The sequence below is a fragment of the Verticillium alfalfae genome, genomic scaffold (genome assembly GCF_000150825.1).
Source record: "Verticillium alfalfae VaMs.102 supercont1.12 genomic scaffold, whole genome shotgun sequence".
Lineage (NCBI taxonomy): Eukaryota > Fungi > Ascomycota > Sordariomycetes > Glomerellales > Plectosphaerellaceae > Verticillium > Verticillium alfalfae.
In genome coordinates, this window is record NW_003315027.1 from 488666 (window position 1) to 508046 (window position 19381).

Consider the following 19381-nt stretch of genomic DNA (forward strand, 5'->3'; position numbering starts at 1 on the left):
CAGCTGTCATCGACCGGCTGTCGACAGACGTGATCGACAAAATTGCGATAGGATGGTGCCGGAGTAAGTGGCAGGATGCCATCGTAAGCCGCTTGGAGATCTGCGAGTAACAGGCCAATTGAATAACCGTCCACGATGGCGTGGTTGATTTCAAGAATAACATATATTTTCCGAGAATCGACTCTGTGAAGGCTGACATGATGTTGTAGGTGCCATTTTCTCGGATCTGTACCTTGGCTCAGGGCCAAAGCTGCTGCCTCTGCCGTCGAGTCGTTGTGCATGTCGATCTCGAGGGCGGGATCCTTGAGAATGATGTGCGTGGTCCGGCCAGTGCCAGGAAAACTGTCAATGATGGCAGCCCGAAGGAGTGTGTGACGCTTCACAACCGCTGTCCATGCCTTACAAAGTTTCGAAACGTCAACAGCAGAGCCCGGTTGAGCTTCTACCTTGATATTGACTCGGGAGCGGTAGCTTCGCGTATCCTTAGCCTGGCTAATTAGTATTCCCTCCTGTGTAGGAGCACAGGGGAAGATGTCTTCGATGTCGTTCACAGTATTGATTGTAAGTGCTGGCAGGATGTTATCCTGTAACTCGATGATGCTCTCATACGAGTCAAATGCTCCCGGGATATCCGTCAAAGTGAATTGCTGCGACTCTAAAGGAAGCCTTGTCCCCAGCTCCTCCAAGGCTGCCTGACACTCACTGATCCACTTTTGAATTTTTTGGCCGTGTCTCGCGGCCACACCGTCGTCATAAATGAAGGAAACGCGTAGGCATTCGTCCGTGACGTCGATGAGTACATCGAATAACGCGTGCCGATTGAATTTGGTTGGTTGTGTAGACTTGTCCTCCGGGATCGACACGTTTTTGAAGAACGCATCTTTGCGCTCCAGCTGCTGAATCCTACCGCTATAGTTGAACATAATTTCCACTGGAAATGAGGCTGCAAAATCTTTGGCTGCCTTGTTATTTTGGAATTTTGACGTAAAAAACTGGAAACCCGATTGCGGGATGTTCCTGACGCAGTCTTTCACACTCCGAACAAAGCCCAGGAGGCCGGGCTGTAATGGCCGGACTTGAACAGGGTAAAGTGTTGTAAACCAGCCGACTGACCTCGAAAGATCAATGCTAGTATCCCAGGTTTCGCGGCCATGGCTTTCATTGAAGATCGTTGGAAGCTCTCTGTCTTTGAATGCTAGCCCGAATGCGTAGAGAAGAGACGAGAGCATGAGATCTGTGGGCTTGGTGCCAAAAGCGTCATTGGAGTTGCCCAGCAGGGCACAGCTTACACCCTGATCAAGAGCAAAGCCTTTTGTCGTTGTCGTGCCCGGCGAGCGGCTCTCATGTCCCCAATAAGAATGTTGAGGTGGCTCCAGCTCGAAGGGTACCACCAGTTTTTGAGCAAGGTGGTTCATGGAGTAGTCTGCCTGTAAATGGTCCAAGCCTCAAATGGAACCGGAGGCGCCGTCAGAGGACTGGTCCACAGAGCAACAACTCCAGATCCTCAAGGATGATTCTCCAGGAGACAAGATCTACGACCAAATGGTGTATACTGATGAAGACTAATCGAGCTTCGCCGACATCGACTAATCCAGCTACTACTAGATGGCCTTCCTTGATGTTGAGTAACTTCTGTCGGTTTGAGATGAGAGCTGAAATCTCGCTCAGGTTTGTGATACGATCATGGGAAATACTGAAGGATTTCGGGGCCTTCCCGGAAGCATTAGGTCGTATTCGTTGTTGCCAAGCTCCTGTTGCTGATACCTGGAACTCGGTACGGAGAACAGAGTGTACATCGACTAAGGTGTCGAAAGCGTCCTGTAGACCCTTGAATCCAATGGCTTCACGTGGCTGAAGTAAAATGCACTGATTGAAAGGCACATTGGGGTCTTTCTGGTGTAGAAAGAAGAGTTGCTGGATCGGGCTGAGGGGGAATGATTGTCCACCGTTAACTGCGTCTTTCGCGCGTTGAAGCGAAGTCAAGATCTGGCTTGACTTTTCCTCCCCGTTTAGCGAGCGCGAGCTCCAAGCTTGAACAATTGCACTGATGCTCTTGTGCTGGAGAATATCCGCTGTCGAGATGTTCATCCCTTGCGTTCTAGCTGTCGATGATACCTGCATGGCAGTAATTGAATCGCCACCGATGCGAATAAAGCTATCGTCAATATCAAAGGTGGAGAATTCGATGTTCAATGTCCGTGCCCAAATGGCATGCATTTTTGCTTCCGGCTCTGACATGTCGCGCCTTGGCCGTGTGAGAAGGGACGGGGACTGGGTGTTGGATAGAGACGAGCCAATTTCGCGTAATTTATTCCGGTCTGTCTTGCCGGCCATGTTGAGAGGAAGACGATCTAGGACGAACAAGATACCTGGTACCATGTGAGTCGGTAGTCTTTCTAGTAAAGACTGTTCCAATGAGATGGGTATTGAACGACAGCATATTTCGAACCCGTCGCTTTCCGACGCCGCCCCTTCGTCTAGAAGTAAGTGATGGCGGTTGTTGTGATCAATGACGGCAAAGAGAGCAAGCATGCTAACGTTTCTTTCATTCGCAGGCCTAATGATGTCGGCAATGAGCTGCTCTGCCTCCGGGACACAGGCCGCAGCATGATGCTCAATCTCGGCCAGTTCGACGCGCATGCCGCGAATTTTGACTTGGGCATCTTGACGACCGACGTATACAAGACTACCATCCTCTGCGTATTGAACGAGGTCACCGGTCCGGTAAAGTCGACCATGTCGACCTGGGATATGTTCAACCCCCTTCGCCAACCATGACGGACCATCAATGAAGGCTGCTCTGGTCTTCTCGGCGTCATTGATATAGCCTCGCGCTAGGATGGGACCCTCCACAAGAAGTTCTCCCGTAGCGCCTATAGGCAGAAGCGTCCCTGGATCTCGTGGGTCGACGATCCAGCTGGCCGAACCTGTTGCCGTTCCGATACTGCCGTGGATTGGAGCATCTACTGTGACTTCGACGGCGGCGCAGATGACTGTGGCTTCTGTGGGGCCGTACAGGTTTAAGACCCGGGTGCTTGCCATCCATCTGGCGTAATCATCCGCAGCTGACGCCTCTCCGCCCAACAGAATGACTTGCAACGATGGGACAGCATCAGGCTCAAGATGTCTCGCGATTGATGGCGTGAGTAATGCAACATTGACACGCATGGCCTCCATGGCCTGCGCCAAGCCATCAAAACGCTGTGCCTCGGATGGCACACAGACACAGCCACCAAATACGAGAGCTGTAATTATCTCGAAGACCGAGGCATCGAAGGTATATGATGCGAATTGCAATACTCGAGAGTCATGGTCAAGGCCAACTTTGGTACCATGATAGTGGCACCCGCTGCTAGTGGCTCGGTGTTCGAGCACTACGCCCTTGGGTGTGCCTGTGCTGCCTGATGTGAATATCACATAGGCAGCGGAGCTGGATGGAACTGAAGGCAGATCATCAGTGAGCCCCTTGTCGTCTCTGAGTAGGCCCGGACCGACGGTGATGATATCGATTTCGACACCGAAGTCTGTTGACTGAAGACTTTGGGATGTGAGAATCAACCGTGCGCTGATCTGCTTCAGAACGTCTGCCGCCCGAGAAGCTGGCTGGTTGGGATCAAGAGGTACAAACGCGCCCCCTGCTTTAAGAACAGCGACCATGGCAACGATGGTCCATAGTGACTTCTCGAAGTACAATGGTATCAAAGTCTCGATTCCCATACCGGCCACGATGAGACGATGAGCGGCCTTCGTTGCAAGATCGTCGAGCTGAGCGAAAGTGAGCTCTCCATCGTGAGCACAGACTGCTTGAGCATCAGGTCTCGAAAGTGCCTGGCTGGCGATCAGGTCATGGACACAAAGATCAACAGTGTCAGGAACAGTGCTATTCCAGGACCAGATTCGATCGAGGTCTGCACTGTCGGGACCAAGAAACTCGGCAATATCTTGAGAGAGGTCTGTTGTTGACAATTGTTCGATGGCACTGATGAAGTACTCTAGTATTCTTTCCATCCGAGGTAAGGTAACAACCTTCGAGTCGAAGCTGCATCGTATATCCAAACAGCCGTCAAATCTGAGTTGACAAATCAGTGTAATAGCGTATGTCGTGAATTCTTCTGTCTGGGGAATCTCTCGCCACACACCAAGCTCTTGGCTTGGTAAACTGGAGGCCGGTGGCTGAACGACAAGCAGAGTCTGGAAATTGCAAGCAAGCCGGGTGTTCGCACTTATCTTGGCAATATTCTGGAGACCTGTCTGTTCAAATGGAATCATGGCGGTGGCGTCGCGCTGGAGCTGACTCAGAAAGTCTGAAACAGAGAATCCATCAAAAACACGGGCAACTATAGGTACGGTTGTAATAGTTGGACCGATCATGCTGTCGATCTCCGGCACAGAAGCATTGCGGCCGGACAGGGTAGCCCCGAATATAACATCTTTTGTGGCGGTATTCCGGCAGACTGTCAAAGCCCATGCGGCTCTGATGATTGTCGACATTGTGAAGTCCACGCTGACAGAAGGAGCGATAGACAATGATCTCTCCAGCGTTGTGTCAGCATTGACAATATGAAGATTGCTGGGAACGGATGGGAAGGGCTGGCCCTCCACGTGATCCAGAGCTGAATTCCAGAACTCGGTGGCATCCTCCTTGTTCAAGCCTTGAGTGTACTTGACAAACATGTTGAACTCCGCCTGGGGCGGCGGGCTGCCCCCGTTGTAGAACTCCTTGACAAGTGATAAGACGAGTGGCATTGATGCTCCATCATAAAGCGAATGATGAACTGACCAGCTGAACAGAGTCTTTTCCGTCGAGGCTTCATGTATGAGTGCGAAGCGGGAAAGTGGTTCTCCCAAGCCCATGGCAATCAACTTGTCATCCCGAAGATGGAGTTCCAGGTTCTTCGACACTTTCCATTCAATCTGACTTTTGCACGAGACAACCTGAACAAGACCGGTGCCATCGCACTGAACGATTCTGGTGCGCAAGATCGAACTATGATTTACGGTCCTCTCCCACGCGTTTTTGAAGCGTCGTATGTCGATTTCGGCAGGGAGTTCCACAACAGTCTGTAAGATGTAACTTCCAGCCTGCTTCGATGTGAGAGCCATGAGACCTGCCTGCAGTGGCGTGCAGGGGTATATGTCTTGAATGTTTTGTACATGTAACCCACACAGCTCAGCAGCCTGTTCTCTGCACTTCTGAATGTCTATAATGCCATGTAACAGAGAGAAGCTTCGGACACCAGGTGATACAGCGTCAAAATCGGAGCTTGAGCCAACTTGCTGCGCAAGTTGCTGAAGCTTCGGTTGCTGGAAGACTTGTGCAACAGAAAGCGTGACTCCATCTTTCCTGGCTTCGCTGACTAGCTTCATAGCAGAGATTGAGTCACCCCCTAGCCGGAAGAAACTGTCGTCGGGGCCGATGGTCGACTCTTCCAGCTGCAACACTCGGGCCCATAGGCGTTGAACTTGTTTCTCTTGTGATGTGGTCACTTCACGATTTGGTCCGCTTCGCTTAAGGCCAGCAAGTTCGGCGACGGTGAAGGACGACACAATACTCCTTAACCTTTTCCGGTCTGTCTTGCCAGAGTTTCCCATAGGGAGCTGACTGATTGTGAACCAGATGGTTGGAATCATGTAACTCGGTAGTCTGTTGGCCAGATCATCTTCAATCGAAGCTGCCAGGTGATGAACGCTGGTGGAGCCCCTGATACTGGTCTCGGGGCTGTCATCTTGTGCGGGAAGAGGATGTGTGGACCTGTCTCGATCGTCCAGGACAAGGAATCCGACAAGGGCTGGCCCCGCGCCTTTGCCTCCCGGTCTAGCAACCTCGGCTGCAGCTTGGAGAATTCCTGGCACGCATGCCATCATGTGATGCTCCGTCTCAGCCAACTCCATGCGTTGGCCGTGAAGTTTCACTTGGGCATCTATCCTGCCAACGTAGGACATGTGGCCTTGATCCCCAACATATCGCACCAAGTCACCCGTCTTGTACAGCCGACCCTCGCGTCCTGGGGCTGATAGAGACCCACGTAGGAGCCAGGGAGGGTTCAAAATGAAGGAGCTTGTGGTACGAGCCTCATCATGGAGATAGCCTCCAGCCAGTTGAGAGCCCTCTACAACCAGTTCGCCCACAGCGCCGATTGGCGCAAGCTTACTCTCATCTCCTGGATCAACCAGCCACCCTATCGTTCCTACAGCGTGGCCAATACAATTCCTGTATGCTGTTTGAGAACTTTCGTCATTTAGAGTGCAGAAAATGGCACATTCAGTAGGACCGTAGGCCTGCATGACCACTTCGAGGTGGTGCCATCTTGCATAGTCGGCAGAGGAGCACATCTCCCCACCAATAATGATGGTACGTAGTGATGGAACCTCCTCAGAGTTTATCAGTCTTGCGACCGTCGGTGTTGCGAACAACAAGTTAACACCCATAGCCTGGATGGCTCTGGCGATGTTGTCCAACCTTTCTGAAGGCGAAGGGATGCAAATGCAACCGCCAAACATCAGAGTGGTGAAGATTTCCATGATGCAAGCGTCGAAAGTATACGCCGAGAACTGCAATGTTCTTGTACTCGTGCTGAAGTGGATGCGTCTGCCATGGTGGGTACAACTGGTGCTCACGGCTTGGTGGGGTAGAATGACCCCCTTGGGAACACCCGTACTGCCGGATGTAAACAGGCAGTACATGGTGGAGGAGGGATCGACTTGGACGACTGGGGTTTCTTTGCCTCTATGGCTTGATGATAGGCGACGTATGGAAGCAGCTGTCACCGCAAACGAGGAATAACTTTCCCCATAGAATATCCCGGAAAATTGTTCCGAAGTCAGGATAAGGTGCGCATCGACCTGCTGGAGCACCAGCTCTCGACGTTCCGGCGCCTGTGATGGGTCAAGCGGCACAAACGCAGCCCCGGTCTTGAGAACAGCCAACATAGTGATGACAACCCACAGCGACTTGTCGAAGCATATTGGCACAATGATGCCTGAACTAACTCCCAGCGATATCAGGTAGTGAGCGAGAGTGTTTGCTTGCTTATTCAAATCAGAGAAAGTTAAACTTCCGTCCCACGACTCAATTGCTTTGTGGTCTGGAGTTTCCTTAGCCTGCCTCTCAACGAGATGATGTGTGCATGCATTGATAGACGATGGTACGTCCTTGTTCCACGTCCAAAGTTGTTGCAGACTATGATTGTCCAGTAGGTCGAGCTGAGAGACGATGCCCTGGACGTTGTCCATAATCGTAGTCAAAGCGGTGCTGAAGCACTGGCCGAGCCAAAGGCTTTGAGACTTCTGCAGTACCCCAGCATGATCAATGAAGATCTTTATTTCGTTGGTGGTGTCAACAATCCGAACAGACACAGCATACTGCGGGCTGTCAGTATCGAGATATTCTGTTCTCTCGAGATTGAGCTAGTCAGAGGGGAAGGGGGCTCACGTCGTTGGGGTCGAAACCATCCACAATTTTCATCTTCAAACCAGCCTCATTCACTTCTGCAACATAATTTTCGTTTTTCTGGAAAGACAAGATGCTGTTGAACAGTGCAGATGATCCTAATCCCAGTGCGCTGTGCACAGCTGCAAGTGGCACCGTCTGATGAGATAGCGCCGTCAGATAATTCGATTGCGCCGTTGTCAGTACCTCTTGGACATCGTGATCGTTTTCAAGCGAAATGGAGGCTGTGACCATACCGATCAGAGGACCAAAGATCCCATCAACATGGTCGATTGGGTGGTCTCTGCCGGAACAAATTACACCAAATGACGGTCGCTGCATCCCGGTGTATGACTTCAGGACAGTTGCCCATGCCACCTGGATAAGGATGGCTGGTGTCAGCTCCCAGCTGGCGCAAAATGCCCGCATGCGGTCAGTGTCAATGTCGGCTACCGTTATCATTTCGCGAGAGGGACAATGTCTCATGTCTTCGCTGACGAGCTCGGGGAAATAGCACTGTTCTACGCCAGCGAGGAACTTGGTCCAGTACTCGAGTCCCTCATCCAGACCTCTGCTCTTAAGAAAGGATATGTACTCGTGGTAGCTCTGTGGCGAAGATTGTGTTTTACCGTGATTGTAATAATCTTGGAGTTCTCGGATCATGATGCTGGTGGAGTGGCCATCTGCGATGACATGGTTGAGATCCAGCAATAGATGTGGGTTGCCACTGTCCAGCTGGTATAGTGTTACGTGGTGCTGAAGCCCGCAGTGACGGTAGCTGACAATATCGTCCTCGAGGGCCTCGTACAAGGTGGTTCTACTGGTGTTTCTTCTAATCGACATCCCGACCTCAGGATTCTTTAGAATAACGTGCATCATGCCGCTGCTACCTGGTATGTGGTTTACCAGAATAGCGCGCAGTAACGCATGACGCTTTACGACTTCTTTCCATGCCCACTGCAACTGAGCCTCATCAAGTGAGTTGCAGTCGGTCGGCAAAAGAAGTTCAAGATCCATCCGCGTACGGTACATCTTGGAATCTTTTGCCTGGCTGATCAGCATGGCTTCTTGCATCGGCGAGCATGGGAACATGTCTTCCACATCTTCGGGTCGCAAAGTGGTATCGATTTGCGGAAGAATCTGCGCTTGAAAAGCATCGAAGTCACAATATTTGGATCCGACATTCTGCCTGTCAGGAATCGCGGGCGTTTCCCGATGCCTAGCTTCTTCCACGAATATGAACGGCTCGGAGTCTCTGGTTGAGTCCAGTATGGCAGTAATAGTCTTGTGGCGGAGAATAGCCGCCGTCGATATGTTGAGGCCTCTCGCTCTGGCCTCTGCAGAGATCTGCATAGCCGTGATGGAGTCGCCTCCGATCCGGAGAAAGCTATCATCAATGCCAATTGAAGCAGTGTCGATATTGAGTACGCGGGCGAAAAGCTGAGCAAGGCCGAGTTCGGCTTCGGTAGTCGGGTGTCTTCGTTGTAACCCCGCAGCATGGTCGAGAAGGGCGAGTTGCGATCTCGAAAACGAAGATCCAACCTTCCGCAGGGCCTTCCGGTCAACCTTGCCATTTTCAGTAAGAGGCAGCTCAGTCATGATGACCCAGACGCTGGGCACCATATAGCTGGGCACACGCTCGGCAAGCCGGTCCTCTACAGAAGCAGGCACTGAAATCAAATGGGCAGGCCCGCCTTCTGGAGACGGGACACTCACTGTGTCATGGCTTTCGGCTTTATCAAGCACCACAAAAGCCGCGAGGGTGGCTCCAGCGTGGTCATCTCTAGGATAGACAACCTCAGCAACCACCTCCTTTGCACCCGGAAAGCATGCGACAGAGTGATGCTCAATCTCTCGTAGTTCGAGCCTTTGACCTCTGAGTTTGACTTGCGAGTCATTGCGGCCGATGTAGGTCAGCACCCCGCTCTCACTGTAACGAACAAGGTCCCCTGTCTTATAAAGTTTACTGGCTCGACCAGGAATCGCTCGGCCGCAACCGCGTCGTAGCCAGGCCGGCGCGTCAATGAAAGAGGCAGCTGTCTTTTCTGGGTTGCCCAGGTACCCCTTGCCAACCGTGGGACCCTCGACGAGCAGCTCGCCAATTCCACCGACCGGCACAAGACGGTGATGGTTATTGGGATCAACCACCCATGTGCAAGTACCGGCACCTGTCCCAATACGCGTTATTTCGTCTCTCAGCTCTTGATTGTCATTGATTGTACTCGTCGGTGTACACTCGGAGGGACCGTAGCTGTTGACGACGCGGATGTGCTGTGGAACTCGATCAATATCGATCGCTTGAAGGGCTTCGCCTCCGAGTGTCAAAGACTTGAACAACGGAAGCTTGTTGAAGTCCACCAGACGAGCAACCGAAGGAGTAAATGCATGCAATTACCCTCCATCTCTGCAATAACGCCCGGTCAAGTTGTCCTTCCTGTCAGATTCCTGAAGCAATACAGATGCACCCACCGACAGACAGCGTCATCAAGCTGTTCATGATGCATGCATCAAAGGAATATGGACAAAAGTCGAAAACGCGAGCATCAGGGCAGGTTAGCCTGTGTGCTTGATAGCGGAGAGTTGATGCGTATGAGCTATGCGGGATGATGCTTCCTTTGGGCTCGCCTGTCGTCCCCGATGTGAAGGGGACGTAAACAGTTGATGATGGAGATACTTTCGGCAGTATGCATTTCAAAGGCTCCGTGATTGGATCTCTCAACGAGTCGTCAAGAACGATTGTTTCTTGGACAAAGGATGATATGAGAGACGTCGTGTTGGCAGATGCAAGGGCTAGGAATGACCTTGTCTGACGAATGATGCTTTGCAGCCGGTGTCCCGGGAGCGATGGCTCAATCAGCACGAAAGCACCACCGGCTCGAAGTACAGCTAGTTTGGCAACAATCGTCCACATTGACTTTTCGAAGCAAAGAAGGACAAGCGAACCCTCAATGACTCCAGAGGCCACGAGACGGTGGGCGAGGCGTCTCGAGGCGTCGTCCAGCTCTTGGTAGGTCAAGTTTCCATCCCAAGAGTGTACTGCCGGCCTCATGCGGTTACTTTCAATCTGACGCTGAATGATTTCATGAACGCACTCGTCAACTCTGGGAGGGAGAATCTCGTTCCATCGCCATATTTGCTTGTGGTCCAAAGGCATAAGGCTTTCCGGCCCAAGAAGCTCTTGGCCGTCAGAAGCTGATGCGAGCTGATGAATGATGAAGCTGGTATGGTCCAACATCCTTTGCATCATCCACCGCTCCATATTCCTAGAATCGAAAGAACATTCCAAATGTATGCCACCTGTTGCAGACAGGTCGCATTGAATTGTGATTGCGTATGTAGTGAATTCCCGCGTCTTGAACATTGGTAGCCAATCTCCAAGACTTCTGTCGCTCTGTTCAGTCTCGGGGCTGATCGTATTGACAATCAGTAGTGTCTGGAAATTGCAGGCTTGCTGCGATTCGACACTGAATTTGGCGATGTGTTGTAGGCCTGTTTGCTCGAACGGAATCATTACGGTTGCCATGGCCTGTACTTGTTGGAGGAAGGTTGTGACTGTTGGGGCCAGATCGCTTGACGGAACTCTCACACGAAACGGAACGGTTGCTATCGTAGGGCCAACGATCTTTTCGGCGTCGGGTACGGCCATATTGCGACCGGACAACAGACAACCGAAAACAATGTCGTCATCTCCAGTGTATTGGTTGACAACTAAAGCCCAAGCGGCTCGCACCAAACATGCAAGTGTCACGCTGGACTTGAAGCCTCTGTCGCTGGGAAGCACAAAGGAATTGCTGTGAATGGTGGTATCAGCTGCGACATCCTTGACACCTGGTTGTATTGAGGGGAACGTCGCTCCGCTGAAGCCAGAAAAGTATTGTTGCCAGTAGTCGCCGGCAGTAGAGCCGTCCATGTCGAGCATTGTTTTGACGGCATGTTTGAAGTCAACACCGCTAATAGCCTGGTCATTATATGCGTTTGCAAAGTGCTCGCGAATAAGCTGCCATGATACTCCATCGTACAGTGCATGATGTATCGTTACCGCGAAAAAGGTCGTGCCTGTTCTACGGTCAGTAACAATTCCATACCTTCCGAGAGGCCCTCCGAGATTCATGACAGTTTCTTTGTCCATCCTGAGATACTCTTCCAGATCATCTCCAACTTGCCACATGACACCTTCGTCAAGGACGACTTGGATCAGCCCGAGTGTCGAATGCTGTGCGATGCGGGTTCGTAAAATTGGCAACGCATCCACTGTCTTCTCCCAAGCGTTGCGAATACGACGTTCGCCCACCGCCGACGATATTTCCAACACGCTTTGCAGAACGTAGTTGCCTGTCTGAACGACACTAAGTGCCAGCATGCCCTCTTGAAGCGGGGTGCAAGGGTAGACATCGACAACAGAATCGCTGCCGACACCGCAAATATCGCCAACCTGTTCTCGAAGTAGGAAGGGGTCGATTATGTCAGGTAAGAGCGAGAAAGGTGGAACGACGGTGGGTTTATGCTCGGTATCGTCTTCCCCAATGGTCTCCGCTACTGTGGCGAGATTGGCCAGTCTTGGGTATTGGAAGATAAGGGCGACTGTGAGCTTCAGACCAGCCTTTCTTGCGGCACCCACGAGCTTCATCGCCAGGATCGAGTGGCCCCCCATCCGGAAGAAGTTGTCTTGCTTGCCTATCTGAGAGTCGTCAAGATCGAGGACTTGCGCCCAGAGCTTGACCAGTTTCAGCTCCATATGTGTCCTTGGGGCAAGTTTCTCCTGGTCTGTTGAACCACCGTCCATATCCCCATGGGATGACCGGGATCCGATGAAGGATGAGCCCGCAGCTCTGAGTAGTTTCCGATCTGTCTTCCCAGAACCATTCAATGGCAAATGGCTGATGGTAAACCAATGGGTAGGAATCATATATGTGGACAGTCTTCGAGACAACTCGTTCTCCAAGGCGGGGGATGGCAAAAACGGTTTCAGTTGCAAGCCAGCGGAAACTTGATGGGGCTTAGTGGCGTCATGATCATGTAAGAGCTCAGGAGTGATGACCATAAAAACAGCGAGAGCCGAGCTTCTATCCTTCCCTTTAGTATCAAGGACCTCGACAACAGCGTGTCGCGCCGAGGTGTAAGGGATTGCGATATGTGGTGCTCAACTCCTGAAAGCTCAAGGCGCTGTCCCCTGATCTTAACTTGCGTATCCTTGCGACTAACAAATAGCAAGGTGCCATCCGTGGAATATTGCACCAAATCGCCCGTTTTGTAGATTCTGCTGCGACGGCCAGGCGAGCCAGCATAGCCTTGAAGTAGCCAAGGGGGGGATTCGATGAATGACTGTGTAGTCCTGGCCACGTCATGAAGATACCCTGAAGCTACTATTGGGCCCTCGATAAGCAGCTCTCCGATAGCGCCTATAGGGAGAAGTATGTTATGGTTGTTCGGATCGACAATCCAACTCGCCGATCCCGTTGCTTTCCCAATGTTGTGTATCCGGGTATGCAGGCTTTGGGCCTCGTCCACGTGGCCGACAGTACACATAACAGAACACTCTGTCGGACCGTACCCCTTTATCATGGTGGTATGCCGCCATCGATCAAAATCTTCTTGGAGAGGTGACTCTCCACCAAGTAAAACTTTTGTGATGCAGGCTGCTTCATCAGGCTGAATAAGTCTGGCAAGAGACGGGGTGGTGACAAGTGTGTTAATGTCCATCACGCGAATGCTCCCAGTCAAATCGTTGCGTATCATAGCATCTGATATCGTGCAGACGGTGCCGCCAAATACTAGGGTTGTGAAGAGTTCGATGAGGGACGCATCGAAAACATAAGCTGCGAGCTGTAGGACTCTGGATTCTTGGTTGAATTGCAAGGGTCGTCCGTGGTGAATTGTGCTGGTAACAATGGACTGGTGCGGCACGAGTACACCTTTTGGGGTGCCTGTGCTGCCAGATGTAAAGATGGCGTAGGCAATGCTTCGAGGATTCACAATTGGCAATGCTCCCGTTGTCTCCTCTTCAACGTCGTTCAGAGTCTCGAAGGTCTCAAGCACGATTGTCATCGTACGCCTACCGGGACCCCTGGCGATGTTAGAGTGTTGCGCGGAGGTCAAGATGATATCGGCTCCAATTTGCTCAAGGATGTCGTCTATGTGATCTTTGGGATGCATTGGATCAAGGGGGACAAAGGCTCCTCCTGCCTTGAGCACAGATATCATGGCGACAAGGGCCCAAAGTGACTTTTCAAAGAATAGGGGTACCAGCACACCTTCGCGAACTCCCTGCTTTACAAGGTGAATTGCAAAACGGGTCGATACTGCTTCAAGCTCAGCGTATGTCATTTTGCCATCCCACGCATCCAGGGCTGTCGCATTCGGAAGACGCTTTGCTTGTTCCGCGACGACTTCATGTAGTGTTCTCTCGATCGCCGGTGGCACGTTGCTATTCCACCCCCATATAGTGTCGAGATCAGATGTCATGATCCTTTGAATCGAATTCAGTTTTGTGACCGGCGAAGAATCGATCAGTTGCTGGAGAACATGAGCTAGTTGAAACAACAGGCCCTCGACTCTCCATTCTTCGAGTACTCTTGAGTCGGAGCTCGCGACAATATCTACATTTTCATTGTGAAGGGTGCAGACGATTGCAAGTGGGTAAGTCGCCGTTTCGCCAAGATTTGGTCGATCCTGCCAAACTCCGATGTCATTGATGTCGTCGCTGCAATCCGGGAGAGAGCCTGTAGCAGCATTCTGAGTAATCAGAAGAGTTTGGAAATTACAAGCCAAATTCGCGTTCTGGTTGATACGCGCGATGTGTTGCAGCCCTACATGCTCAAAGGGCATCATGTCGCCTGCCTGTTCCTGAATGGCCTCCAGAAACTCAGTGACAGTTACTAGCCCTTCAATGTCTCGTGGTGGTATGCGCACGCGTACAGGAACTGTCGTGATGGTGGGTCCCACGATGTCGTCCATTCCAGGAATAGGGGCATTGCGACCGGATAATGTGGCACCAAACACAACATCTTCAGTGCCTGTATTGTAGTGCACAACGAGCGCCCATGCCGCGCGTATCAATGTCGCATTTGTCACAGTGCTTGTGGAAGATTTGTTGTTGTTTTTTGATAACATGATCCGACGTTGCACTGAAGTATCAGGTCTAATTGACGACACCCCTGTTGGCACACTGGGAAACATCTCAGAGTCGAAATCCAGAGTCGCCCACTCCCAGAATGCCATAGAGGAAGCTTGGCTCTTGTGCATGAGATGGCTGACATAACTTCGAAATGGGGGGGTGGAGTCGGCTTGGAGGCCGTGGTAAAAGTGGTGGAAGGTTTGTTGAATCCTAGGAAGGGCAACCCGGTCGTACAAGGCATGGTGAATAGTCCAGACTAGCAACGTAGAGGCCTGTTTATCGTCGCGGATGATGGCATATCTCGTTAAGGACTCCCCTAGACCCATGGACTTGGCGCGGTCTTCGTTGACATAAATGTCAAGGTCATGGCCATATGACCATGAAATCCCTGCGTCCAGAACAACCTGTAGCAGACCCAAGGTGTCATGCTCAACGATGCGAGTTCGCAACACCGAAATGGCCTTGGTGGTCTGAATCCACGCTGTCTCGATTCGATGAAGGTCGGCCGATGGCGCTAGTTTCATGATATTCTGCAGAACATAATCACCTTGGCTCTTAGACGTCAATGCAAGCAGGCCCTCCTGCAAGGGAGTACAGGGGTAAACGTCTTCAACCTGCTGCATCCGTACGCCACAGACCGTCGCTACATGTGAGATGCATTGCTCAAGCTCCGTCTCGTTCGATATCAACGAAAACGGGCCAGCATCTTCAGCGGGTGAGGCTTGCACCGGAGAACATGGTAGGTGTGCCATACGAGCGAGAGTGGGGTAGAGGAAGACATTTTCAACGGGTAGCTCAAAGCCGGCTTTGAATGCCGAGTGGGTGAGCTCCTTGGCAGCGAGAGAATCGCCCCCGAGAGAAAAGAAATTGTCTTGCGGGCAGATGGTACTTTCTGACACCTGAAGGATCCGAGCCCACATTTGAAGAAGGTCTACCTTAGCTCCAATTGAATAGTCTTGTTCTTTCTTCAGCTCTATGCCGTTGACGTTTGATGAGTTGAGAAGTGAGCAAGCCGTGTTCAGGAGTGTCTCACGGTCCATTTGCGCCAAAGAGGTGGTTGAATATTGGAGGACTTCAAAATAAGTCGCTGAAGCCAAGTGTTCGCCGAAGATCGCATGCTCAGTGAGCTTGTTTCGAATGGTCTCATGAAGAACAAGCTGGCGCACTGCAGTGTCGGTGTGCATATCTGGCTCTTTGCTTTCACCAGATTTGCATTGCGTCCGGACAATGATTACTGCCAACTTATTGCGTTTGGGATCTGCTCCCTGTGGGAGGACGTCTGCGACCACATGCCACGTTCTCGGGACACATTGCAACACCCAGCGCTCAACCTCGCCAGTGTGAATATCTAGCATTGACATGGCGACGAAAAGCCCTAGTGCTGGAATGCCTCTCAAGGATGGTAAAGACAAGGATGAATATGACTGTGTAGGACAATGAAGAATAAAATGTAGATTGTTTGCTGGACAAGAGGCCAATGCAATCGAGACAAAGACGTCTTCCTCATGTGAAGAATCTTGAGACGCCTTGATACACAGGAGCCTTCGAGAAACACGCTTCTCAAACTATTTTCTCGTTGGCATGATGCTCCGCGCCTCGGTAGTCCACTGAAAGGGTAACTTTGGTGTCAAAAAGCCCATGCATCGAGCATGGATGGACCTCGTCTCAGCTCCTTCCTTTTCTGCCATGCTCCACACATGCATGGTACGCCATACTGTCAGAACACCTTCCAGTCTTGGAACAGACACACTCGCAAGAATCTGTGTAAAGGTAAGGTTTCTTAAGCAGCATCCGAAGCTCCACGGACTAGGATCACCTGCCCTATCCGAATCATCTGATATCAGCATCCTTCAGCGGCGGCACTGATCTTGCAGTTTCGCAGAGCCGATGTTTGAAAGGATTCAAAGGATTGCGCCGCAGGGCTTATTTTGTGAAACCTAATGTCTTGGCAAGACCGGCAAGCTCACTTTTGGAAGGTCATAGACCAGAGAATAGATGCTGGGATCAGAGACCTGGATTCTCGCCACATCTTTCATGCATGTAACTGTTGCTCATGCAGGGGTTAGCCAGCCCCCACCCCCGCCTCCACCACTTCCACCACCACCTTCCTTTCTTCCTTGGCCAGACGAAAGGCCTTGAGTACCCGCGCGTCAGCGAAGCTCGGAGAAACGATAGCCGCCTAACCAGTTCTTCCATTGAGATCAAAGAGTCCCTGACAACAACACGCTGAAGGATCCCAAACCCTGTTTTCCAGTTCATTCTTCGACGTCGTCCGGTCTGCCAGTGTCTTCTCATTCCAGTCTAATACTTTTAAGGCAGGTCAACGATACCGAGTGGCACTTTTGTCAAAAGAATGAGGATGTAATATTGTGAGATCCAACGTGACGAAAACTACATCCGAATGCTAAGGAACGGCCGCTTCGTCACCCTTGAATTATGGGTCGGGTTGCCATGCTGCAATTGAAATATTTTGACCATGGTTCTCCAGAATGGCGTGGAGTATGCATAATCGATGTATGATTTGTTAGTTCAGATTTTAAACATAAACTCGACAGTGTGCGAAATTATCAGCTACACAGCAGTCTAGACATGCAACCGGCAACGGAAACCTGAATCCTTGAACACTGAATACTTTGCACACCTGGAGTTGATCTACGTTGATCAAAATCATGGCCGGCATCGGAAATCAGCTTCATCCCGAGGTTAGAATGCCTATTCCGATGCAAAAGCTCACTTCGACACAGCTCTTGGCTCTTATGAGCTTGTCAAACGATAAAGAGCCCTTCTTTCTGCACCAAAGAAAAGTCAAAGACGTTGACGGAGCCGCCTCATATATTGAGCCAACTCCTCCACGCACTCCGACTTCAGAGGACCAGGACAAAGATCAACAACCATCACTTGAAACGATCTTGGGTTACATCGACCCAGTTGTCGAAAAGCTCCAAAAGTCCGAATATGGGGACATCGAGGCGGCTCGGGAGCTGCTGAAGTTTCTGATAGGCTATGCTGAGCAAAATGTGTTATCAGGGAAAGACATCCACACCTTTGTCCTGTCGTCGCCAATCAAGGACTCTCGAAAGTCCAAACTTCTACGGTCCTATTATGACGCGCTTCATACATCCAACGTCATCCCCAGACCTCCAAAGAACGGACTTTTTGGCACATTAACTAAGTCTCTCAATGCTTCATCGAAACCGTTGTACACCATCTTCGGGGGTCAAGGATTGAGGACCAACTATGTTCAAGAGCTTGCCGAGATCACAGCCGCGTACAACCCCCTCGTCGAAGATCTCATCAATGACTCTGCGGCTCTACTTAACAAGCTCTCAAACACTAGTCGCGACGTGCGTGAAATCTTCTCGGAGAGCTTCAACATTCTCGCATGGCTGCAGGATTCTGCCAATATTCCAGGCCCTGGATATTTGTCCTCTGCACCATTTAGCGCGCCTCTGGTCGGTCTCATTCAGCTCGCACACTATGAGGTGACTTGCAAGATCTTGGGACTCACCCCAGGCGAATTCTGCAAGCAAATTGCAGGAACAACGGGGCACTCGCAGGGCATTATCACTGCCGCCGTTGTGGCCACCGGTAAAGACTGGTCTTCATGGCGGGAGATCACCCGCACCACTATCACGATGCTTTTCTGGATCGGCGTCCGCACTCAGCAGGTGTGGAACACTTCGTCAAGCAACAGCGCAATTTCGCACGCCATGTCGCAGGACTGTATAGACCATAGTGAAGGTACACCTTCGCCCATGCTCAGCGTCAGGGGTCTTGCGAGGGAGACTCTGCAGGGATATGTTGATGCCGCCAATCGATATCTCAAACAGAGCTCCCGTATTCTGAGCATCAACATGACCAACGGACCACGGCAATTCGTTATCTCGGGCCCACCAAAGTATCTATACGGATTGGCCTTACAGATTCGGAAAGCAAAGCGACTTGAAACTCATGGAAACTGCGAAGAGGAAGACTCTAAAGAAAAAGCTGTCGGGAGCCGATTCCTCGAAGTCAGCGTGCCCTTTCATTCAGTTTGGTTGGAGGACGCCGTCCCTTTCATTCAGGATGATCTCAAGGGCATACTGCTGCGACCAAGCGCTATGGCGGTTCCTGTTTTCGGCTCCGAGGACGGACGAGAGATCTGTCGACTCTCAAACACGGACGATGAGATGGATCTTCTTGATACTCTGATCATGTCGGTGGTCAGTAAGCGTGTAGACTGGGAATTAGCCAGTGCGTTTCCCCACTCTTCTGCGTCGACGAAGACAGTGCTTGATTTCGGGCCTGGAGGGGTACACGGGATTTCATCCCTGTATTCTTCAGCGGGCCGTAGCGGCGCTGACATTATCCTGGTTGGGACTTTGGGTGGTGGCAAATCAAGGTTCGGCCACAAAGGAGATCTGTTCAGGTAGACGAGCGGGTTGAGCGATGCCCAGCCGGCAGGATCAGAGGCCTGTAATTATGCGATAGCGGCATAACATCGATTGCGTTTGATTGGCATTTAATGTGGTCCCATCATACGTCTCATGATGCGGGCTGATGAACCGGGCACGGGGAGACAATATGCGAAACACAGACTTAGCTAAGGACTGTCACGTCAGAAAAAGGGAATAGTTCATCTCACTGAGCAATGGCATTGAGCAGCAAATACGACCCTGGATCGAGTGATCGCAATGTTGGACCTAAGTCAAAGACGGGTGTATGCTTTCGGACCTTTACATGAACGTAAATGGCAAATATGCGAATGTATAAAGTTCGGACCTGCTTCATTGGGCCGTCCAGTTGCCTGTGCGTACACGTCATCCAAGATCCTGTCAATGCACATGGGATGAGGGTCG

At 51.2% G+C, this 19381-nt stretch overlaps 3 protein-coding genes across 3 annotated transcripts; 1 reads left to right on the forward strand and 2 right to left on the reverse strand.

The window, feature by feature from the left end:
* Positions 1 to 1467: 1467 nt before the first annotated feature.
* Positions 1468 to 9052, reverse strand: VDBG_08382 (HC-toxin synthetase; the record flags this gene model as incomplete). The annotated part of the gene is made up of 3 exons (XM_003001291.1): positions 1468 to 3992; positions 4140 to 7362; positions 7433 to 9052. 3 exons carry the CDS (start codon positions 9050 to 9052, stop codon positions 1468 to 1470), a joined length of 7368 nt encoding a protein of 2455 aa, XP_003001337.1.
* An 814-nt stretch (positions 9053 to 9866) lies between these two features.
* On the reverse strand, positions 9867 to 12212 carry VDBG_08383 (phenyloxazoline synthase mbtB; the record flags this gene model as incomplete). The annotated part of the gene is made up of 1 exon (XM_003001292.1): positions 9867 to 12212. The coding sequence occupies one exon, from the start codon at positions 12210 to 12212 to the stop codon at positions 9867 to 9869; it is 2346 nt and encodes a 781-aa protein (XP_003001338.1).
* A 5000-nt stretch (positions 12213 to 17212) lies between these two features.
* On the forward strand, positions 17213 to 18955 carry VDBG_08384 (fatty acid synthase beta subunit; the record flags this gene model as incomplete). The annotated part of the gene is made up of 1 exon (XM_003001293.1): positions 17213 to 18955. One exon carries the CDS (start codon positions 17213 to 17215, stop codon positions 18953 to 18955), a length of 1743 nt encoding a protein of 580 aa, XP_003001339.1.
* Positions 18956 to 19381: the final 426 nt, after the last annotated feature.